Here is a 19,655-nt window from a genome sequence, read left to right on the forward strand (position 1 = left end):
TATTGAGCTACCAATTTCCTCATTGGACTGAATGCAATATTTATTAAATTCTTCTGGGGTAGTGGTGATTTCCTCTTTGTGTTAAGTGTGTGCAATGGAGTTTTACACTACAGGCTTTTTTGCATTTATTGTTAGACTTTTCAATGTTTACTGTGTTATGCAGTTTCTTTGCTTCATTTATTGCCTTCCTATACGTGTATTTAGCTTTAGCATACAGTTCTTTATACAGTTCTGATATACTGGTTTTGTACAGACTAGAATACAGCATAACAGTATTTTTCAGTTGTCCTAACTGTGGAGTGTACCATTGCTTCATTTTCCTTTTCTTGTAATTACTACTAATATTCACTGTAAATTTTTCAGAGGGATCTTATTTTCAAATATACTTAAAAATATGGAGAAAAACTTGGTGAAAACAATATCAGCTGAACAGTGTTGAAGCCTAATAAAACGTGTGTCTGAACTGAAATAAGTGAGGTCATATCTAAACCTATCCATCCTATCTCTGCTCACTGGTCTAGTAATCAAAATTTTAGATTCTGGTTTGGTGCAGTCTGGAGTTAAATTATTAAGACTAAGATATACTGCATTATGGTCTGAGAAAGGGAAACTAATTACATTAATGGACATACAAGTTCTCTTAATATTTGTAAATATGTTGTCTAGATAGGATGAGCCTCTGGTAGGTTTGCAGTTAATGTTATCAAAGCTTGAATTGATATCCCCACCAATGATAATATTGTTTTTTTTTTTTTTTTTTTTTTTTTTTTTTTTTTTTTCTTCCATTTCGGTATACATATGTACATTAAGAGTTCCTCAAGTTTCTGCAGAAAGATATGGAGGTCACCACTAGGTGACCTGTACACTACTACTACCACCATTAGCTTAAGGCTCTCAGTTACTAGACCTGATATTTCAAAATGCATTTCATCAAAAAGGGTATTGAGATCTATCCTGCCACAATTTGGTGCAAGAGGTGTTTTTGCATATATTGTTACCCCCACCACTTAAGTGCAGATTTCTGCAATAGCAACTAAGTAGTGTGTAATCGTCCAATACTTTGTACCCAAGCTCATCCTCTTTACACCAATGTTCACTTAAACATAGAATATCTACCACATTTTCATTTGAAAATTCGTTGGCTATTAAGTTTTTATCTGCCATACCCTGAATGTTGAGGTAGCATATTTTAAACTCTACTTTAGGCGTTTCTTTTTTTGCATGTTCTCTTAGTTGACATGACCTAATGTTACTGCATGAAAGTTGACCAGGCTGGTAGCAGGCTTGATTAGTATCAGCTACATAATCAAGGTCAAAATGAGGAGCGAGTACTTTCGTTTGTATCTATGATCTTTCCTCAGCTGCTAATACTTCGTATATTGTTGAAAACTCTTGGGAGCTGTCCAACCATTGAGAATTTTAAATGCGAACCACAAACCTAATACACATTGGAAAAAGTTTGCTGTGATGATTGATTTATTAATCAAATTACCTCAGCAAAAAAATGACTATTTTTCAGTAATTTTGCATGACACATATTTTTAATGATATTTTGTACAATGAAATAAGGGGGCAAAACGTGCAAGCAGGGTTTAAACACATACCACCAGTGTGGTAACCATGAATCTTAGCCATTGCACTACACTCACTGGGTCAAAACATGACTAACATTAAGGGTAGAGGAAGTATGCGTAAAACTGTCACATCGATTTTCTTGGAAACTAGGGGCCTTCACATGAAAAGCCACTAGCGAAATACTCAGGAGAGGTCCCTTTACAAAATAGCTAAGACTCATCAAAACCACGATCAACAGTTCTGATGGTCCTTTTGTCAGACGTTGGGGGAATTCTTGGAGATAGGAGGTGATACGGATAGCCGTTATGATAATTGCTTCTATGGTCTTATTGGTTTTGAACAAAATTACTATTACTTTGCTGTTTCTCCATCTTACTAGCAGTTCATTTCTAGTTTTATAATGACTTGCGGCCTTTTGATATAATTAAATCTCCCTTATCTAGGAAGTTTTTGAGCAGCCTGGGAAGAATACACACAGAAGCTGCAAAATGCCTCCAATCCTTCATCAGTGTTCCGTTTCAAATAACAAAGTTGTAACAAAGTGAAGCAGTGTGTAGGAATGTTTCCCCCATGTCTGAAATGAAACTTTTAAGAGTGCCTATAAGGGCTCAAGAACATAACAAAAAATATTTCTATTATGAGAAATTGCTCTTAGTTAATCTAAAAAAATGTAATCCCATATTCTATCACAACAGGCAGATTGAACTGTGTATGCATTAAAAGAAGGAAGTACAAATCTGCAATTAAAAGGAAAAGAGCGGAATATATTGAGGAAGAGGCAAGAAAATTATCACTAGATGCAAAATCAGACCCATTCACACCAGTGAGGAAGAAAGTCTCACCCACCACGGAAGAAATCCATATGAAGAAATGTACATCTTTGAATTAAAAATGACTGCTGTAGTCAGAAAAGCAATCAAAGAAGGAAGAAACAAAAAATGGTGGGTCCGTGCAACATATAATGAATCATCTCAAAGACTCCATTGAAAGCATGGAGAACTATAAAGAGTAAGTGGGCTGAGCATTCCCAGATCTGTTCCAAGTAGTCGTGCTAGAAAATGCTCTTTCAGTATATTTACAATAATACTCAACATAAGACTGCTTGATACAGTCGAGGGAAACATACTGGAATGCCAATTTGGCTTTATGAACGGCAAGAGCACGATACAGGCAGTGAAATACTTTAGGGACCAGGTAGAAGACACATTGAGGCACCAAAGAGGAAAGTACTACATAGTTTTCATAGATCTCAAGAAAACGTTTGACTTAGTAAATATAAAAGGAATAACCAGAGATGGAGACTCGCTAGTGGGAGGTATACAGACATGCCCTCAACAAAAACTGATCCAAATAAACAACAGTGTTGAAATCTCTCAGAAAAAATGAATGGAGATCTCCAAGGAAGTCCTATGAGTACATCATTGTTCAACATCTATACATCAGTTGTGGCAAATATAACAGAGGAAGACTCAAAAGCAGGAACGATTTTGTATGCAGACGACATGGTGATAGGATCAGCAGTAAGAGAGGACGTACAGAAAGCACTATAATGACTAGGGATTTGGTCAAAGGAAAATGACATAAAGGTAAACAAAGAGAAGACTGTTCAAATGACATTCAGGAAGGGAGGATAAATATCACCCAAAGTTAGTATAACTTTCTACTATGAACCTCAAGAAATAGTAGGGAAATATTAATGTGAATGTGAACATTATATATTATATATAAGTACCAGTGAATTGCGTTAGAGGCAACAGCATCTTCTTTCGGTGTGCATGTTCAGGAAAGAGCAGCAGTACCAGCAGCCGCCATCAAAAACCTTGTGCAATATCCCAAACATGATTGATATATGTACAAGCACAGTGATGACACTATTCAAAGTGACAGTGGCAACAGTCATAACATAATGAATAGAGATTGTATGGGAAAAATTTGAGTTCAGCAGTATGATAAGAACAGAAAAAAAACCAAGATGATCTCAAAATGGATATTGGGAGTGGGAAAAACAGTACTACCCTGACATAGGTATGAACTCAAGAAAGAAACTTATTTCATAGAGGACCTCAGGTTGCAATACTGGCTACCTCCCACAGGACCCTATCAGGAAATGAATAACATCGTGAATCATAAGGAGGAGGAGATTGATCTAGATTTCAACAGCACACCAGCCATGCTGGATGATAGCTGGGCCAGAGAATATAGGAACCAGAGAAATGTAACAACAAGACATCTCAATAGATGTTTTTCATCATAAAACATGTATCAACAACAAATTCCATGAACCAACTGAAGAGTCTAAATGTGTGCTGTTCAGACATCGATGTAAAAAATACCAGATTATAACGTGTAGATAGAATGGAAACTATAACAGACTATAGTAAAGACTAAAACTTGTATATTAATACTCAATCTTAGTGTACTTTTCTACAAAAAGTTGTTCTTATGATATGACTAGCGGTTGTGGCAGCTGACACAGCGTACAAAGGTTAAAACTCTTATGAGTGGTTCCTTAATTGCGTCAGGTGTCTGTGGTAAATGATGGGCTGGACAAGCTGTACTGCCACATTGTTGTGAGAGGGAAGAATCTGCTGCTGAAGAACAAAGTACAGTCGTGTTACCATATTGGTCAATGAAAATGTCTACTAAAATAGGGTCATTAACAGTTGTCAAAACAAAAACTGGTTTAAACGATCTCAAAGTTTCCTTGTATGTTTGATGTAGCCAGTCCAGTGTATAAAGACCAAAATATGAAAGACAGGGCTTGGAAGGAACTTTTGGAATTCATAGAGATGTCAATTAAGAATTATACTGTGTGGACTCTGTATATTAGTGAAATGGAGAATAGTTACACTGCATTCTCATTTTCTTAAAAAAGTGAAATAACCTAAACAGAATAAAAAGAAGTTTCAAGAACTCTGAGTGTGACATTGATGGTCATTAAAATTACTTTCTGATTGCCAGCAATTGTAGCTAGGTGGGTAAAGGATGTCATCATATTTGAATTCAGTTGAAAGATGGCAAATAATTGCCAGAATGAAACTTCCTGGCAGATTGCCAGAATTTATAAGTTTACAGATAGATGATAACACCTTACTACATAAGGTAACCCTGTATGTTTAATCCCAAGTTCTATTGTGTCTTCTTTTCTGCAATGTGAAACATTGAGTGAAAATGAATTTGTAATTGGGGAAATAGTCTTCATAAGTGAAGAACAGGGAGCCACTGTTGACAAGACAAAAAATTTACCGATGCCCTCTGCCAATAGCTCAAACACAATCTGGGAAATTCTGTTTGCACTGGAATCCTTCTGACTTCCTTCTAATTGTTAGATGACAATAGCTACAGAAGCATAGGCATGAATTTAATTTGAAGCATTGGCATAACGCCTTGTATGATTCTGCTGATGTAACTGTGAAATGTTTTAAACGTAAACACCAGTTATCGACGTGATGTACTTGTTGCCATGAACCAAAAAATAAAACAAAACCAAATTAAAATTTAAAAAACTAGAATGTAAATGCACATGAATCAAGGAAACAATGTATTGAGTAAGTGTGCAGTCTTCTCTAGAATAGAAGACAATAGATTATCTGTACAGAATTGCAGAATGTGGTGAAGTGATAACAAATAGTTAATGGTGTCACACTGTAGCAAATGGTTGTAAGTTAAGATAGGCATTAAAAAACTTAAATGAGGAAACAAACTTTACTTTCCAGTTTAAGTCACTGTAAAAAATAGATGCTGAGACACTGTTAATTTCATTTTACACCACCACAGTATAGTGCACCATCTAGCATTATGATGTCGGCACTCGATAATGATGATGCAAAACAAAATGGTATGGTTTCGCAGTTTTGGGGACCTAGATGCATCAAAAGAGAAACTAATATTAAGAACTTGAACCTGTTATACACTGAAGCGCCAAAGAAACTGTTATAGGCATGCGTATTCAAATGCAGAGATATGTAAACAGGCAGAAGATGGCGGCACGGTCAGCAACGCCTATATAAGACAACAAGTGTCTGGTGTAGTTGTTAGATCAGTTACTACTGCTAAAATGGCATTTTATCAAGATTTAAGTGAGTTTGAATGTGGTTTTGTAGTCGGCGCATGAGCAATGGACACAACATCTCTGAGGTAGCAGTGAAGTGGGGATTTTGCCGTATGACCATTTCACTAGTGTATCGTGAATATCAGGAATCCAGTAAAACATCGAATCTCAGACATGGCTGTTGCCGGAAAGAGATCCTGCAAGAACAGGACCAACGAAGACTGAAGAGAATTGTTCAGTGTGACAGAAGTGCAACCCTTCCGCAAATTGCTGCAGATTTCCGCTCTTGGCCATCAACAATTGTGAGCATGTGAACTATTCACTGAAACATCATCAATATGAGTTTTGGAGCTGAAGGCCCACTCGTGTACCCTTGATGACTACATGACACAAAGGTTTATGCCTCGCCTGGGCCCATCAACACCAACATTGGACTGTTGATGACTGCAAACATGTTGCCTGGTCGGACAAGTCTCATTTCAAATTCAAATTGTGTCGAGCAGATGGACGTGTACGGGTATGGAGACAACCTCATGAATCTATGGACCCTGCATGTCTGCAGGAGACTGTTCAAGCTAGTGGAGGCTCTGTAATGGTGTAGGGCGTGTGCAGTTGGAGTGATATGGGATCCCTGATATGTCTAGATACGACTGTGACATGTACATAAGCATCCTGTCTGATCACCTGCATCCATTCATGTCAATTGTGCATTCCAACGGACGTAGGCAATTCCAGCAGGACAATGTTACACCCCATACATCCAGAATTGCTACAGAGTGGCTCCAGGAACACTCTGCTGAGTTAAAACACCTTGCTGTCCACCAAACACCCCAGACATGAGCATTATTGAGCATATTTGGGATGCCTTGCAAAGTGCTGTTGAGAAGAAATCTCCACCCCATTATACTCATATGGATTTATGGACACACTTGCAGGATTCATGGTGTCAGTTCCTACCAGAACTACTTCAGATATTAATCGACTTCATGTCACAATGTGTTGTGGCACTTCTGCATGCTCAAGGGGACCCTACACAATATTAGGCAGGTGTACCAGTTTCTTTGGGTCTTCAGTGTGTAATTACAATGCTGAATTATGTTTCAGAAGTATTGTAATGACCATAAATATACTAACACCAGACACTAATGTGGATGAAATGGTCATAGATGTAGAAAATTGTAATTAACCTACTCTGAATTTCAGTCCACATGTTTAGGAACATGCAAGGCATCTATGGCATCAGTGCCTTTAAGTGAAATGGATTTACTACTGAACTGAATTGTTATTCCATGTGAAAGAAATAACAAAATGTTACTTACATTTCATCCACAATGGAGTTTACACCAAAATGTGTTAGGTGTAAAGTAGTCATTTCTGAGATGAAAGTGTGTCTTAAGTGTACAGGGTTAACTAACACCAAAATACAGGTTGTATATAAAGTTTGGGAACTCTTTCAGTTATTTATTGCACAAAAACTAAACATTGTACAGATGTCATACATATTGCATTTTGAAGAGAAACTCTGAAAGTTTTTTTACAAACATTTGATATGTGAACCATGAGTGACCTAGCAGATGTCAATACATTAATTGAATTCTTGCCTTACCCATCCCAGCATGGCTCATTGACTGTGGCAATCGCTTCTCGTATTCTCTCCTGGAGCTCTGCTGCATTGCATGGTAGAGGCAATACATACACCTGATCTTTAATGTGTCCCCATAGAAAAAAACTCGCATGGAGTGAAATATGTTGATCAGGGAGGCCATTTCATGAAACAGCTGTCCCCTTCTGTAACATGGCCGATCAGTTGATGCGGCAGCTCCTTGTTCACGTACCCAGGAACTTTACGATGAAAGTGGGGTAGAGCCCCATCCTGCTGAAAGATGAACAGAGAGTCCGATTGCATTTGAGGCATCAACCATTGTTGCAACATGTCCAAGTAGGAATATCCAATGACAGTGCTCTTGGTGAAGAAGAATGGCCCATACAGTTTTCGCCCATGACAAGACACAAAAAACATTTACCTTTGGGGCATCACAATCAAATTCAATGCATTCATGTGGCTGCTTTGTGCACAGATTCGACAGTTATGCCTGTTCACTTTCCCATTAGTGTGAAAAGTGGCTTCGTCACTAAAAATTAAGCTGTCAACAATGCCATCCCCATCCTCATTCAGTTTTTGCAACTGCGAACAAAACTCAAAATGGTTGTCTTTGTTGTCATCATTGAGCTTCTGCACTAGCTCCCATTTGAATGGTTTCATAGACAGTTTCTGTCGCAGGACTTTCCACTCTCATTGGAGCCATTTTGAGTTCTCAGGATGCACAATGCACCGATTTCTTTCCACTCCTTATGAATGTCTCTTGTATGCGCTCCACATTAACTTCACTCGCACTCGTACGTCCGCGTCTCTTTGCCGGGCACAAGCAATCCATCGTAATGATTTTGTTGTGCCAGTGGTAAATGACCTCCTTTGTTGGTGGCTTCTTACCATACTTGGTTCTAAACATCCATTGAACAGCTGTAGCACACTTGTTTTCGTGAAACTGCAACACACAAAAGCTCGCTCTGCACCTGAACTTGCTATGATTTGCAACTAGTGCTGACTATTGACAAATTACCAACCTAAGCTGTGGCAGTATACATGGAAAAAAAAATTGACATATTTATAGTATCTGTACAATGTTTGGTTCTTGTGCAATAAATAATTGAAAGTGTTCAAAGACTTTATGTACACCCTGTATATAAAAACTGTGAATGATAATTATACAAAACTAAGATATTACACTAATGGGAGAGAAGAGCATATATTTCTGCAAACTTCACAAATTGATGATTCACAGGAAATGAACTGATTGTAAATTTGGTAAAGACTATGTATGCAGTGTTCAGAGATGAAGTCTGTGAACATGAATTTAGAGATTGATGATACAAATTTGGAAGAAGTACAATCAACAAGATTCTTAGGCATTACTGTGGACAATGAGCTGGTAGGAAACAGCATATTATCTCTGTTTGTAAGAAATTCAGCTCTTCCATATTCGTAATGAAGCAGCTGTTACAATATACAGACAGACAGCTTCTGTGCACAGGATACCATCGATTGTTTGAACTGTACCTGTAGTATGGAGTGACAGTGTGTGGAAATTCCAACATTCAAGAAACAGAAAGTGTGTTCACTTTACAGTAAAAAGCATTTAGAATCATGCTAAGTAGGAGGACATCTGAAATATGCAGAACAGCTTCAAAAATCTATTCATGTTAACTTTTACATCTTTTTACATGTATAAAACAACAATAAAGATGGTTCACAGTGGTTTACAACTGCCAGTGTACACACCCACAACACACAGAGAAAGAACAATATACGAAGCACACCGCAGTGACTGACAGTTCATGGAAATGTACCTCAGTACTCGACTGTCAAGCTGCTAAGAAGTCAGCCTTGAAAACTTGTGTGGTAATATACGTGCAGTAATGTTCCAAAGAAACCTAAAGACTCTCTGGTGGAAAAGGAATTCTACACCTTTAAAAAAGTGTATCCGCAAAATTAAAGTTGTTTATATTGTTTCTTACAATCGGTGATGTTGGAGGTTTTATGTTTCTTGATATGTCCTGTATTACACTTACATTTACCATACCTTTACAATAGCCATTGTAATCCTACAGGATCAAGTAAAATTCAATTCAGTTCAACTAAACACAATTCAGTTCAAACAAATGCAGTGGTTTTGAATCATGTGAAATCAGGAATACTGATATCCTTTTCTTCTTATTAAAAGTGGAACATTAAGTCTGCTCTCTTGCTTCTTTTAAATACAGATAATTTTACAGCAGGAAAATCAGAAAACTCTACACAGGAATCACTCATTAAACAACCACTTTGAATGTGATGATCAGAGTCGTCAGCTGCATCCTAGGAGCTATACCTTGAAGATTAGAAAAGGTTCCTTGACATGAATCAATGTAGTGAATTTTTGTATGTGTTCTTGTGCCGTCATTCTGTATGTTGAACAGCAACAACAAATAACAAATGAACTCTTCCTTGTATAAAACTACCCATAACTTTTAACTTGAGCTATCCCTGGTTGATAATTAGCATTTTTACATGGTACTAGTCAGAATGTATTTTTGTTAGTTAAAAGGAAAGAGGGAAGCTGTATCAAAGACTGATGTTTTTACATTTATTAGGGTTTAGAGGGCATTGTGTGTACATTAAAATCTGTTAAGCAGTTGTGAAATGGGACGCTATTGGTGGGAACCTGAAGTTCCCAATAAGTGACAAACTTGCAGAAAGCATTAGAGACTATGCCATTGAGACTGAGCCCATTAAACTACAGTAAAGGTATTGTGACATGGAGGGACTTGGTGGCCACCTCCAAAGACGACCTGAAAGTTGAGTGGGCCCAGGAAGAAATTGTAGACATGCAGAACATTATGAAAAGATGGGAGGGATCTGATTAAATTTGACTTTCATCCTCACTTTTAATAGCACAAAACTCCCAGAACATATTGGGGCAGGTTTTATTTGATTAACCGAGCAGCCCTACGTACCCAACCCAATGCACCCTGTTTAATGCCAGCACTTTGTGCTCTCCATTTTTGGATGTAAAGCAGGATCCACTTGTGGAAAACATGGTAAGGCTGCCAACAAAGGAGTCGAATGTTCATCTCCTCCAAAATGTGTGAATTTCTCTGGGGCTCACCCTGTCTGGAGTAGGGACTGCTGTGTCTTCCTTGAAGAACAGGAGATACAGGGGTAAAGTACAAGACAGGTTCCCTATGGTAAGGCCAAGAAGATATATAAGGCCATGCAGCAATGTTTGCTACCTTCTTTGCTTCAGTTGTTAAACAGCCTATTCAGAAGGCTGATGCTACTACACAAATGGAGGTTGTTAGTGTCAGCACTGGTACTTAGGTTTGTCCGTGCACTTGTGCTGCTGCAGTTACTTAAAAGTTTACACTTCCTCCCAGAACATTAGACAAGGCTGTGGTAGCCAGCATTGTGGAGCTCTCTGCTCCTCCAAAGGTTTAGTGTGGTTGACTGTCCAGTGCTGACGCCACCACGGCCATAGTTGTGGCTCCAAAGTCTACACTGGTAAAGAATTGATGACAAAGGCAAAGACCAAGCCACTGATGGAGACTGAGGGTAAGCAGTCTGACAGTTTTGATGTTGCTCTCTCTTACATTTCCCGAACAGGCCATGAAGGCCCAACAGTAAGCAACCGGCCACCGTGTTATCCTCAGCCCAGAGGCGTCACTGGATGGAGATATGGAGGGGCATGTGGTCAGCACACTGCTCTCCCGGCCGTATGTCAGTTTCCAAGACCGGAGCCGCTACTTCTCAATCAAGTAGTTCCTCAGTTTGCCTCACAAGGGCAGAGTGCACCCCGCTTGACAGCAGCACTCAGCAGGCTGGCTCTTGCTGTTTATACGAGTCAGAAGATCACTATCTAGTCCCCATTGTACCTCCACAGGATGCGATTGATCTGAGGCTCTTGCAGGTGTTATTGCACAACTCCCTTGTGATTTCAGTGCCCATAATGTATTATGGGGTCAAACTATACTAGCCCCAGGGGTCAAACTACTGTATTGTCCTCAGCCATTGACCTCTCTTTCTGCCCTTCAGACACTGAAGACACAGCACAATGGGGAAGCAAGTGATCACCTTCATTCCAGTGACCACTTTCCACTGTGGATCCACATACTGAATGGAGGATTGCTTGCACAGAGCCACCAAAACAGATTATCAGCAGGACTCACTGGGTGCTGTTTCACCACCCAGTTGTGTTTGACCACCGTGGCAGCTTCCAGGAATGGATGTAACCATATTAAACAAGGGATCCATCATGCCGCTGACTTGTCCATCCCAAACTCTTCAGGTCATCTTAGGAGGCAACCTATAGTATTATAGAGTGTTATTCAGCAATCCTGGACAGAGATGCGGCTCTTTGACTGTTTATTAAGACAAACTCACTGTCTTTTAAGTCATGAGAGTCAAGGCTTGATGTGTCATTAACTCTCAACTATTCCACTTGCTCTACGAAATTATAGCAAACGATCTGGTGGATTTCTGGTGAACACAGTCATTTACCAAAAGCAGCGTGCTGAAAGAAGGGTGTCTCCAAATAACGCCCAGAGACATCGCTCATGCACAGACTACAGACCAGTGCCAGCCAGGATCCAGCCCTTCATCACTACCATTCAGCTATGGAGAGGCACAAGTTGGATTTCAGCTCCAACAATTCTGAGTCTTACAACTACCATTTCTCCATGTGGGATCTAGAATTGACACCGTCTGAGAGCCGTGATACTGCACCCAGTCACAACCGTATCCGGTACTGCATGCTTCGACATTTACCTATAGCATCAAAGGCAATCCTCCTTGATTGCTGTGTCAGAAAGGCCATGGAGTGAATGGTTAACTGTCAACTGGTCTGGTTGTTAGAGACAAGGCAAGTCCTTAACCGCTCTCATTGTGGATTCCAGAGATTACGGTCCACTGTCAACAAACTCATGCTCGCAGAGGTGGCTGTTCAACAGGCTTCGCTAAGTCTTGGTGTATTCTTTGACATCAGAAAGGCTTATGACGCTACTTGGAGACTCAATATTCTCGAGAAACTTCATCGATGGGCATTTTATGGTCACCCCTCCCCCCCCCCCCCCCCCCCCCACCCCAAAGACCTTGATATGGCCCTTGAAGCATTTTCTTAGGTCCCACGTTGGTGACACGCTGTTAGATCATTTTGAGCAAGAGAATGGTGTACCTCAGGGCAATATTTTAAGTCTGAACCTCTTTGCCATAGCCATAAACGGTATTACATCTGCGGTATGGAGTCCCGTAAAATGCTCCATATTTGTGGATTATTTTGCTTTTTCTGTTGCAACAGTGACTCATCAGTTGCAAATTACTGAGTGGTGATTAGAGGAGTGGGTTGCAAAGACTGGTTTTCAGTGTTCTGCTGATAAGTGTGTGTGTTTACCACACCTGTGTGATTTGAAAGCCAGAACCCAGAAGGCACTGAATATAATAAGGTGTCCTAGCCACAGGTCTTGGAGAGCAGACAGAGTGAGTCTGCTCCAGTTTTATAGGGTTTTCGTGTGTTCAGAGCTAGACTATGGGTGCACATTGTATGGGATATAGAGGCCTTCCTTCCTGAGGACTATTGGCTCTATCCACCATGAGGGGATTAAGCTGGCCAGTGGTGCTGATAGGGCCAGTCTTTGTGTTAAGGATGGGGAACTACCACTCACCATCCTGTGGAAGGTCCTCATGATGCATCAGACATGTAAGTTTCTTGCTGCTGCAACTTCACCTGCATGCCATACTGTTGCTCGTCCACCTCTGGAATGCATTTACTTCAGTTGTCCATGAGCAACAATGCTGTTCGGGATCTGCATGCAGTGTGTGCTGGAGTCACGTGGTGTGGAGCACACACAACTCTAAATCCAGCTTTTTAATAACCTTGTACCATGGGTAGTGCAGAGGTGCAGAGTAATTTCAGATTTGGTGCCATAAGGAGAGATTGCACGCCTGCATATGTTTTTAATACATTATTTTATAGCATTGTAAATGACCACCACAGCTCCACATCTGTCTTTATGGAAGGGTGGAAGCAGGGGAACTCCGTTGGTTGCTCTGTTGTTTTCCCTGATCATGTCCTCAAGTTATGACTGACTTGAGACTTCACTGTCTTCGACGCAGAATTATATGTGATTTTGTGGGCACAGGAGCATGTGCCTTGAATGCTAAGTTCCTTGTCTGTAATGATGATCTGAGTGTCCTTCATTCTATGCAATGCTTATATCTGGCAGATAAAGTAGTGCAGAATATCCAGGATGCCCTCCTCCAACTGCAATGGCTGGGGAAGGTGGTGTCTTTCTGCTGGGTACCAGGGCACATGGGTATTGTGGGGAATAAAACAGAGGCTGTAGCGGCCAAGGGAGCATGTTGTGATCCTCTTTTATTTCAGTGTACCATTTCTCTGCATGCTACCATCTCTCTGTTGAGGTATAATGTCGTATATCTTTGGGAAGAAGAGTGGCTGCATGTGGCTGTGATGTACCTCCTCTCAACCACGAAGCGTGACTTTTTGCTCTTATGAGAGGACCGTCCAATATGTGGTGCTTGTGGCATACAGATCACTGTGTGCCAAATTTTAGTAGCCTGTGTTTTGTTTTCGGCCCAGAGGGCAGTGGTAGATTTTCCCCTCTGTTTTAAGTGGTACTGAAATAAATGTGGTTAACATTTTAACGTTTTGTGGTCTGTCCATCTTGTTTCTGAAAATTTTAGGGAGATGTTCTTAATGTGCTAACAGGGTGACCGTCTCACCCATGTTTTTTTGTAATTTGTCAGCCAGTCACATTTTCCTGTTCCATTGTTTTATCTCCTGTGTCATTTTACTTCTCTTTTCATCTCAGGTGGAGCACCTTTCAGTATATCTCCTGTGTGTTGTGGCATGTGATATGCAGTGATTGTGTTGGTCAATGTATGTGAAGTGTAAGTGGGTGGATGGATGAGTGGGTGGCTGCTGAGGGAACACGCGAGTGTGTGATTGTGCCAAACTTTTTAGCTCTTTTCCCCGTTTTTGTTTGTTTTAATATTTATAAGGGTGCTGGTAACCTTGCCATTAAGTGCCCATACATCCCAAACACCACCACCACCACCACCACCACCACCAACAACAACAACAACAACTCCTACTACTTTTACTACTACTTGTTTACTGTTATATTATATAATGGATAAGTACTGAATCAGCTGTTACATAATTCTGTCCATAGGTCTTGGGGCATCCATTGGAGGTGGAATTTGTTATTTTTATATAACGCACCTAGAAGTTGATCCACTGACAAAACGAGAGAGGTTTATTGCCTTCTCTGATGACCAAATGAAAGCAATGGCGAAGATAGAACAAGAGGCGGTAAGATACATCTTTGTCAGTCTTCTGCAACTAGTTGTTATGTATTACAGTGATTTGTGATATTATATTATCATTGTGCAAAGTGACTTAGTCTCAAGGAATTCAGTTACAGACACATTTCTAAATACTGCATAAATATATAGTAATTATGGTTATGTGTAAGGAGACCCTGCAAAGTTCAGATTCATTGCACCAAAATTAATCTATATGTTGTACAAACATTGCACTAAAATTAAATTGCCAAACTTCTCAATGCAGCTGTTACAGTTATTAGAGCTCTATGCTGTGCAAAAAATTCTCTCTCAACTAGTTTTGTATGCACAGTTGACACTCATTTTGACAGTAGTAGTGGTAATAAGAATAAATTCTCCACTCTCCTCAGGAAGGTCACAGGATCACTTGAGTACTGAGATAAGCTTATATACTAGTTGCGCTGTCATGGTTGCTGCAGTGTCTCAATTCTTCACCCAGTTAGAGCTGTGTTATGTGTAATAGTTGTGTGGCATACCAGTTTCCATCATGGATGGTGCTAATAAATATTCACATGGAGATTATTTTCAAAATGACATCAAGTGTGGTGTACAAATGTTGAAAATGCAAATTACATTGGATGCTGAAGCAAAAAGTGGCACATGGAAAAATTTCCTGCTGATTATGGTATAGTTCTGTACAGGATTTGTACAGAATTTGATAGAAGTCATCTTGACTATAAGCCTAGTATCACAGGAACAATATGGTGTTATTACTGTTGAAATGTATGACAAAGCACTTGTTAAATAATAATACTCTGTCTTTGAAAAGAACTGGCATCATGGAATACATTCAAAATATTTGATTGGCTGTGCAAAAAGTACTTTAAAGTGTATTTGTGAGAGCTTAGTGACATAGAAAAGAAAAAGAAAAACCTTCATCAATGTTGAGACATATCAGAGAAAACTGCTCTCATTACACGGACTAAAATGACAGCCATGAAAGACAAGAGGCGAATCTTAATGCACATTTCTTGTTCAGTTGTCATAAGAAGAGGCATTTTCAGATTGAACTTTAGTACACCATTAATTAAGTTGGTAAACTGAGATGTACATTTTCATTACATCATCATTTACAGCAACTATAAAACTGAACAAATTATTCATTAGGATATTGAAAAGCAATTGCTAAAAATGGCAATTGAAATGGACTACATATTTTGCAGTTTTGTTATCAGTCAGGGAGGAACATGAAGTAGTCATAGGAAAAGTGTAAGTGACTTCCTCATTTTGATCATCCTTCTGTACGAGAGAGAATTAGAAAATTCACACATCTCAGGAAGAAATTCGTTGACCATCAGGAGCAATAAGACAAGTGAAATTTGATGAAGTATTCATCAATTAAAGTAATTACCTGTTTATTTCACCAAAACTGAATGTTTGGAATGAAGTTAATGTCCATTGAACATCAGGAGGACAGCCACCACACTTCATAGTTTTAAAACACTGAAAACACACAAAGCACTATAACTGTGTTCCAGTTAGTGAAATAGCATAGTAGTTTAGACAGTGGTATTGTGTTTGGGAGGACAAGATATCACAAACCTCAGTTGGCCACCCAGACTGGCAGTTTCTGTGACTACACTAAATTGATTAAGACAAATGTCAGGACGCTTCCTTTGAAAATGATATGACAGACATAAAGAAAGTAGGTATGATTTCTGATTAATTCTGTTGTGACAACTGAAAATTTGTGAATATTCTCCCAAGGACTCTTTGGGGTAGGCCACAGGGAAAGACAGGCCCATGGTGGTGCTTGACAAGTGGTGCATTGCAGGCAGGTTGTCATAACGCACATCTACATCTACATCTACATTTATACTCCGCAAGCCACCCAACGGTGTGTGGCGGAGGGCACTTTACGTGCCACTGTCATTACCTCCCTTTTCTGTTCCAGTCGCGTATGGTTCGCGGGAAGAATGACTGAAAGCCTCCATGCGCGCTTGAATCTCTCTCTCTAATTTTACATTCGTGATCTCCTCGGGAGGTATAAGTAGGGGGAAGCAATATAATCAATACCTCATCCAGAAACACACCCTCTCAAAACCCGGCGAGCAAGCTACACTGCGATGCAGAGTGCCTCTCTTGCAGAGTCTGCCACTTGAGTTTCCTAAACATCTCCATAACGCTATCACGGTTACCAAATAACCCTGTGACGAAACGTGCCGCTCTTCTTTGGATCTTCTCTATCTCCTCTGTCAACCTGATCTGGTACGGATCCCACACTGAAGAGCAATACTCAAGTATAGGTCGAACGAGTGTTTTGTAAGCCACCTCCTTTATTGATGGACTACATTTTCTTAGGACTCTCCCAATGAATCTCAACCTGGTACCCGCCTTACCAACAATTAATTTTATATGATCATTCCACTTCAAATCGTTACGCACGCATACTCCCAGATATTTTACATAAGTAACTGCTACCAGTGTTTGTTCCGCTATCATATAATCATACAATAAAGGATCCTTCTTTCTATGTATTCGCAATATATTACATTTGTCACTCCCTGCACCAAGTGCTTATCTGCTGCAGATCTTCCTGCATTTCGCTACAATTTTCTAATGCTGCAACTTCTCTGTATACTACAGCATCATCTGCGAAAAGCTGCATGGAACTTCCGACAGTATCTACTACGTCATTTATATATATTGTGAAAAGCAATGGTCCCATAACACTCCCCTGTGGCACGCCAGAGGTTACTTTAACATCTGTAGACGTCTCTCCATTGATAACAACATGCTGCGTTCTGCTTGCTAAAAACTCTTCAATCCAGCCACACAGCTGGCCTGATATTCCATAGGCTCTTACTTTGTTTATCAGGCGACAGTGCAGAACTGTATCGAACGCCTTCCGGAAGTCAAGGAAAATAGCATCTACCTGGGAGCCTGTATCTAATATTTTCTGGGTCTTATGAACAAATAAAGCGAGTTGGGTCTCACACTATCGCTGTTTCCGGAATCCATGTTGATTCCTACAGAGTAGATTCTGGGTTTCCAAAAACGACATGATACTCGAGCTAAAACATGTTCTAAAATTCTACAACAGATCGACGTCAGAGATATAGGTCTATAGTTTTGCGCATCTGATCGATGACCCTTCTTGAAGACTGGGGCTACCTGTGCTCTTTTCCAATCATTTGGAACCTTCCGTTCCTCTAGAGACTTGCGGTACACGGCTGTTAGAAGGGGGGCAAGTTCTTTTGCGTACTCTGTGTAGAACCGAATTGGTATCCCATCAGGTCCAGTGGACTTTCCTCTGTTGAGTGATTCCAGTTGATTTTCTGTTCCTTGGACACTTATTTCGATGTCAGCCATTTTTTTCATTTGTGCGAGGATTTAGAGAAGGAACTGCAGTGCGGTCTTCCTCTGTGAAAAAACTTTGGAAAAAGGTGTTTAGTATTTCAGCTTTACGTGTGTCATCCTCTGTTTCAATGCCATCATCATCCCGGAGTGTCTGGATATGCTGTTTCGAGCCTCTTACTGATTTAACCTAAGACCAGAACTTCCTAGGATTTTCTGTCAAGTCGGTACATAGAATTTTCCTTTCGAATTCACTGAATGCTTCACGCATAGCCCTCCTTACGCTAACTTTGACATCATTTAGCTTCTGTTTGTCTGAGAGGCTTTGGCTGCGTTTAAACTTGGAGTGTAGGTCTCTTTGCTTTAGCAGTAGTTTGCTAACTTTGTTGTTGAACCACAGTGGGTTTTTCCCGTCCCTCACAGTTTTACTCAGCACGTACCTGTCTAAAACGCATTTTATGATTGCCTTAAACTTTTTCCATAAACACTCAACATTGTCAGTGTCGGAACAGAAATTTTCATTTTGATCTGTTAGGTAGTCTGAAATCTGCCTTCTATTACTCTTGCTAAACAGATAAACAAACCTTCCTCCCTTTTTTTTATATTCCTATTAACTTCCATATTCAGGGATGCTGCAACAGCCTTATGATCACTGATTCCCTGTTCTGCACTTACAGAGTCGAAAAGTTTGGGTCTGTTTGTTATCAGTAGGTCCAAGATGTTATCTCCATGAGTCTGTTCTCTGTTTAATTGCTCGAGGTAATTTTCGGATTGTGCACCGACTATAATGTTGCTCGATGCTCTGTCCCTACCACCCATCCTAAACATCTGAGTGTCCCAGTCTATATCTGGTAAATTGAAATCTCCACCTAAGACTATAACATGCTTAGAAAATTTATGTGAAATGTATTCCAAATTTTCTCTCAGTTTTTCTGCCACTAATGCTACTGAGTCGGGAGGTCGGTAAAAGGAGCCAATTATTAACCTAGCTCGGTTGTTGAGTGTAACCTCCACCCATAATAATTCACAGGAACTATCCACTTCTACTTCACTACAGGATAAACTACTACTAACAGTGACAAACACGCCACCACCGGTTGCATGCAATCTATCCTTTCTAAACACCGTCTGTGCCTTTGTAAAAATTTCGGCAGAGTTTATCTCTGGCTTCAGCCAGCTTTCTGTACCTATAACAATTTCAGCTTCGGTGCTTTCTATCAGTGCTTGAAGTTCCGGTACTTTACCAATGCAGCTTCGACAGTTTAGAATTACAATACCGATTGCTGCTTGGTCCCTGCATGTCCTGACTTTGCCCCGCACCCTTTGAGGCTGTTGCCCTTTCTGTACTTGCCCGAGGCCATCTAACCTAAAAAACCGCCCAGTCCATGCCACACAACCCGTGCTACCCGTGCAGCCACTTGTTGCGTGTAGTGGACTCCTGACCTATCCAGCGGAACCCGAAACCCCACCACCCTATGGCGCAAGTCGAGGAACCTGCAGCCCACACGGTCGCAGAACCGTCTCAGCCTCTGATTCAGACCCTCCACTCGGCTCTGTACCAAAGGTCCGCAGTCAGTCCTGTCGACGATGCTGCAGATGGTGAGCTGTGCTTTCATCTCACTAGCAAGACTGGTAGTCATCACCAAATCAGATAGCCGCCGGAAGCCGGAGAGGATTTCCTCCGATCCATAGCGACACACATCATTGGTGCCGACATGAGTGACCACCTGCAGATGGGTACACCCTGTACCCTTCATGGCATCCTGAAGGACATGA

The 19,655-nt window shown here is 40.4% G+C and overlaps 1 protein-coding gene across 1 annotated transcript in view; it reads left to right on the forward strand.

Moving 5' to 3' along the window:
- The window catches only part of LOC126298423 (metalloendopeptidase OMA1, mitochondrial-like), a 123,141-nt gene that overhangs the window by 35,930 nt on the left and 67,556 nt on the right, over positions 1-19,655 (forward strand). The window contains exon 3 of the mRNA XM_049989752.1: positions 14,411-14,550. Within this exon, the coding sequence (XP_049845709.1) occupies positions 14,411-14,550 (140 nt within the window). The remainder of the gene's footprint in view (positions 1-14,410; positions 14,551-19,655) is intronic.

Source organism: Schistocerca gregaria, chromosome X (assembly GCF_023897955.1).
Source record: "Schistocerca gregaria isolate iqSchGreg1 chromosome X, iqSchGreg1.2, whole genome shotgun sequence".
NCBI classification, from domain to species: Eukaryota; Metazoa; Arthropoda; class Insecta; order Orthoptera; family Acrididae; genus Schistocerca; species Schistocerca gregaria.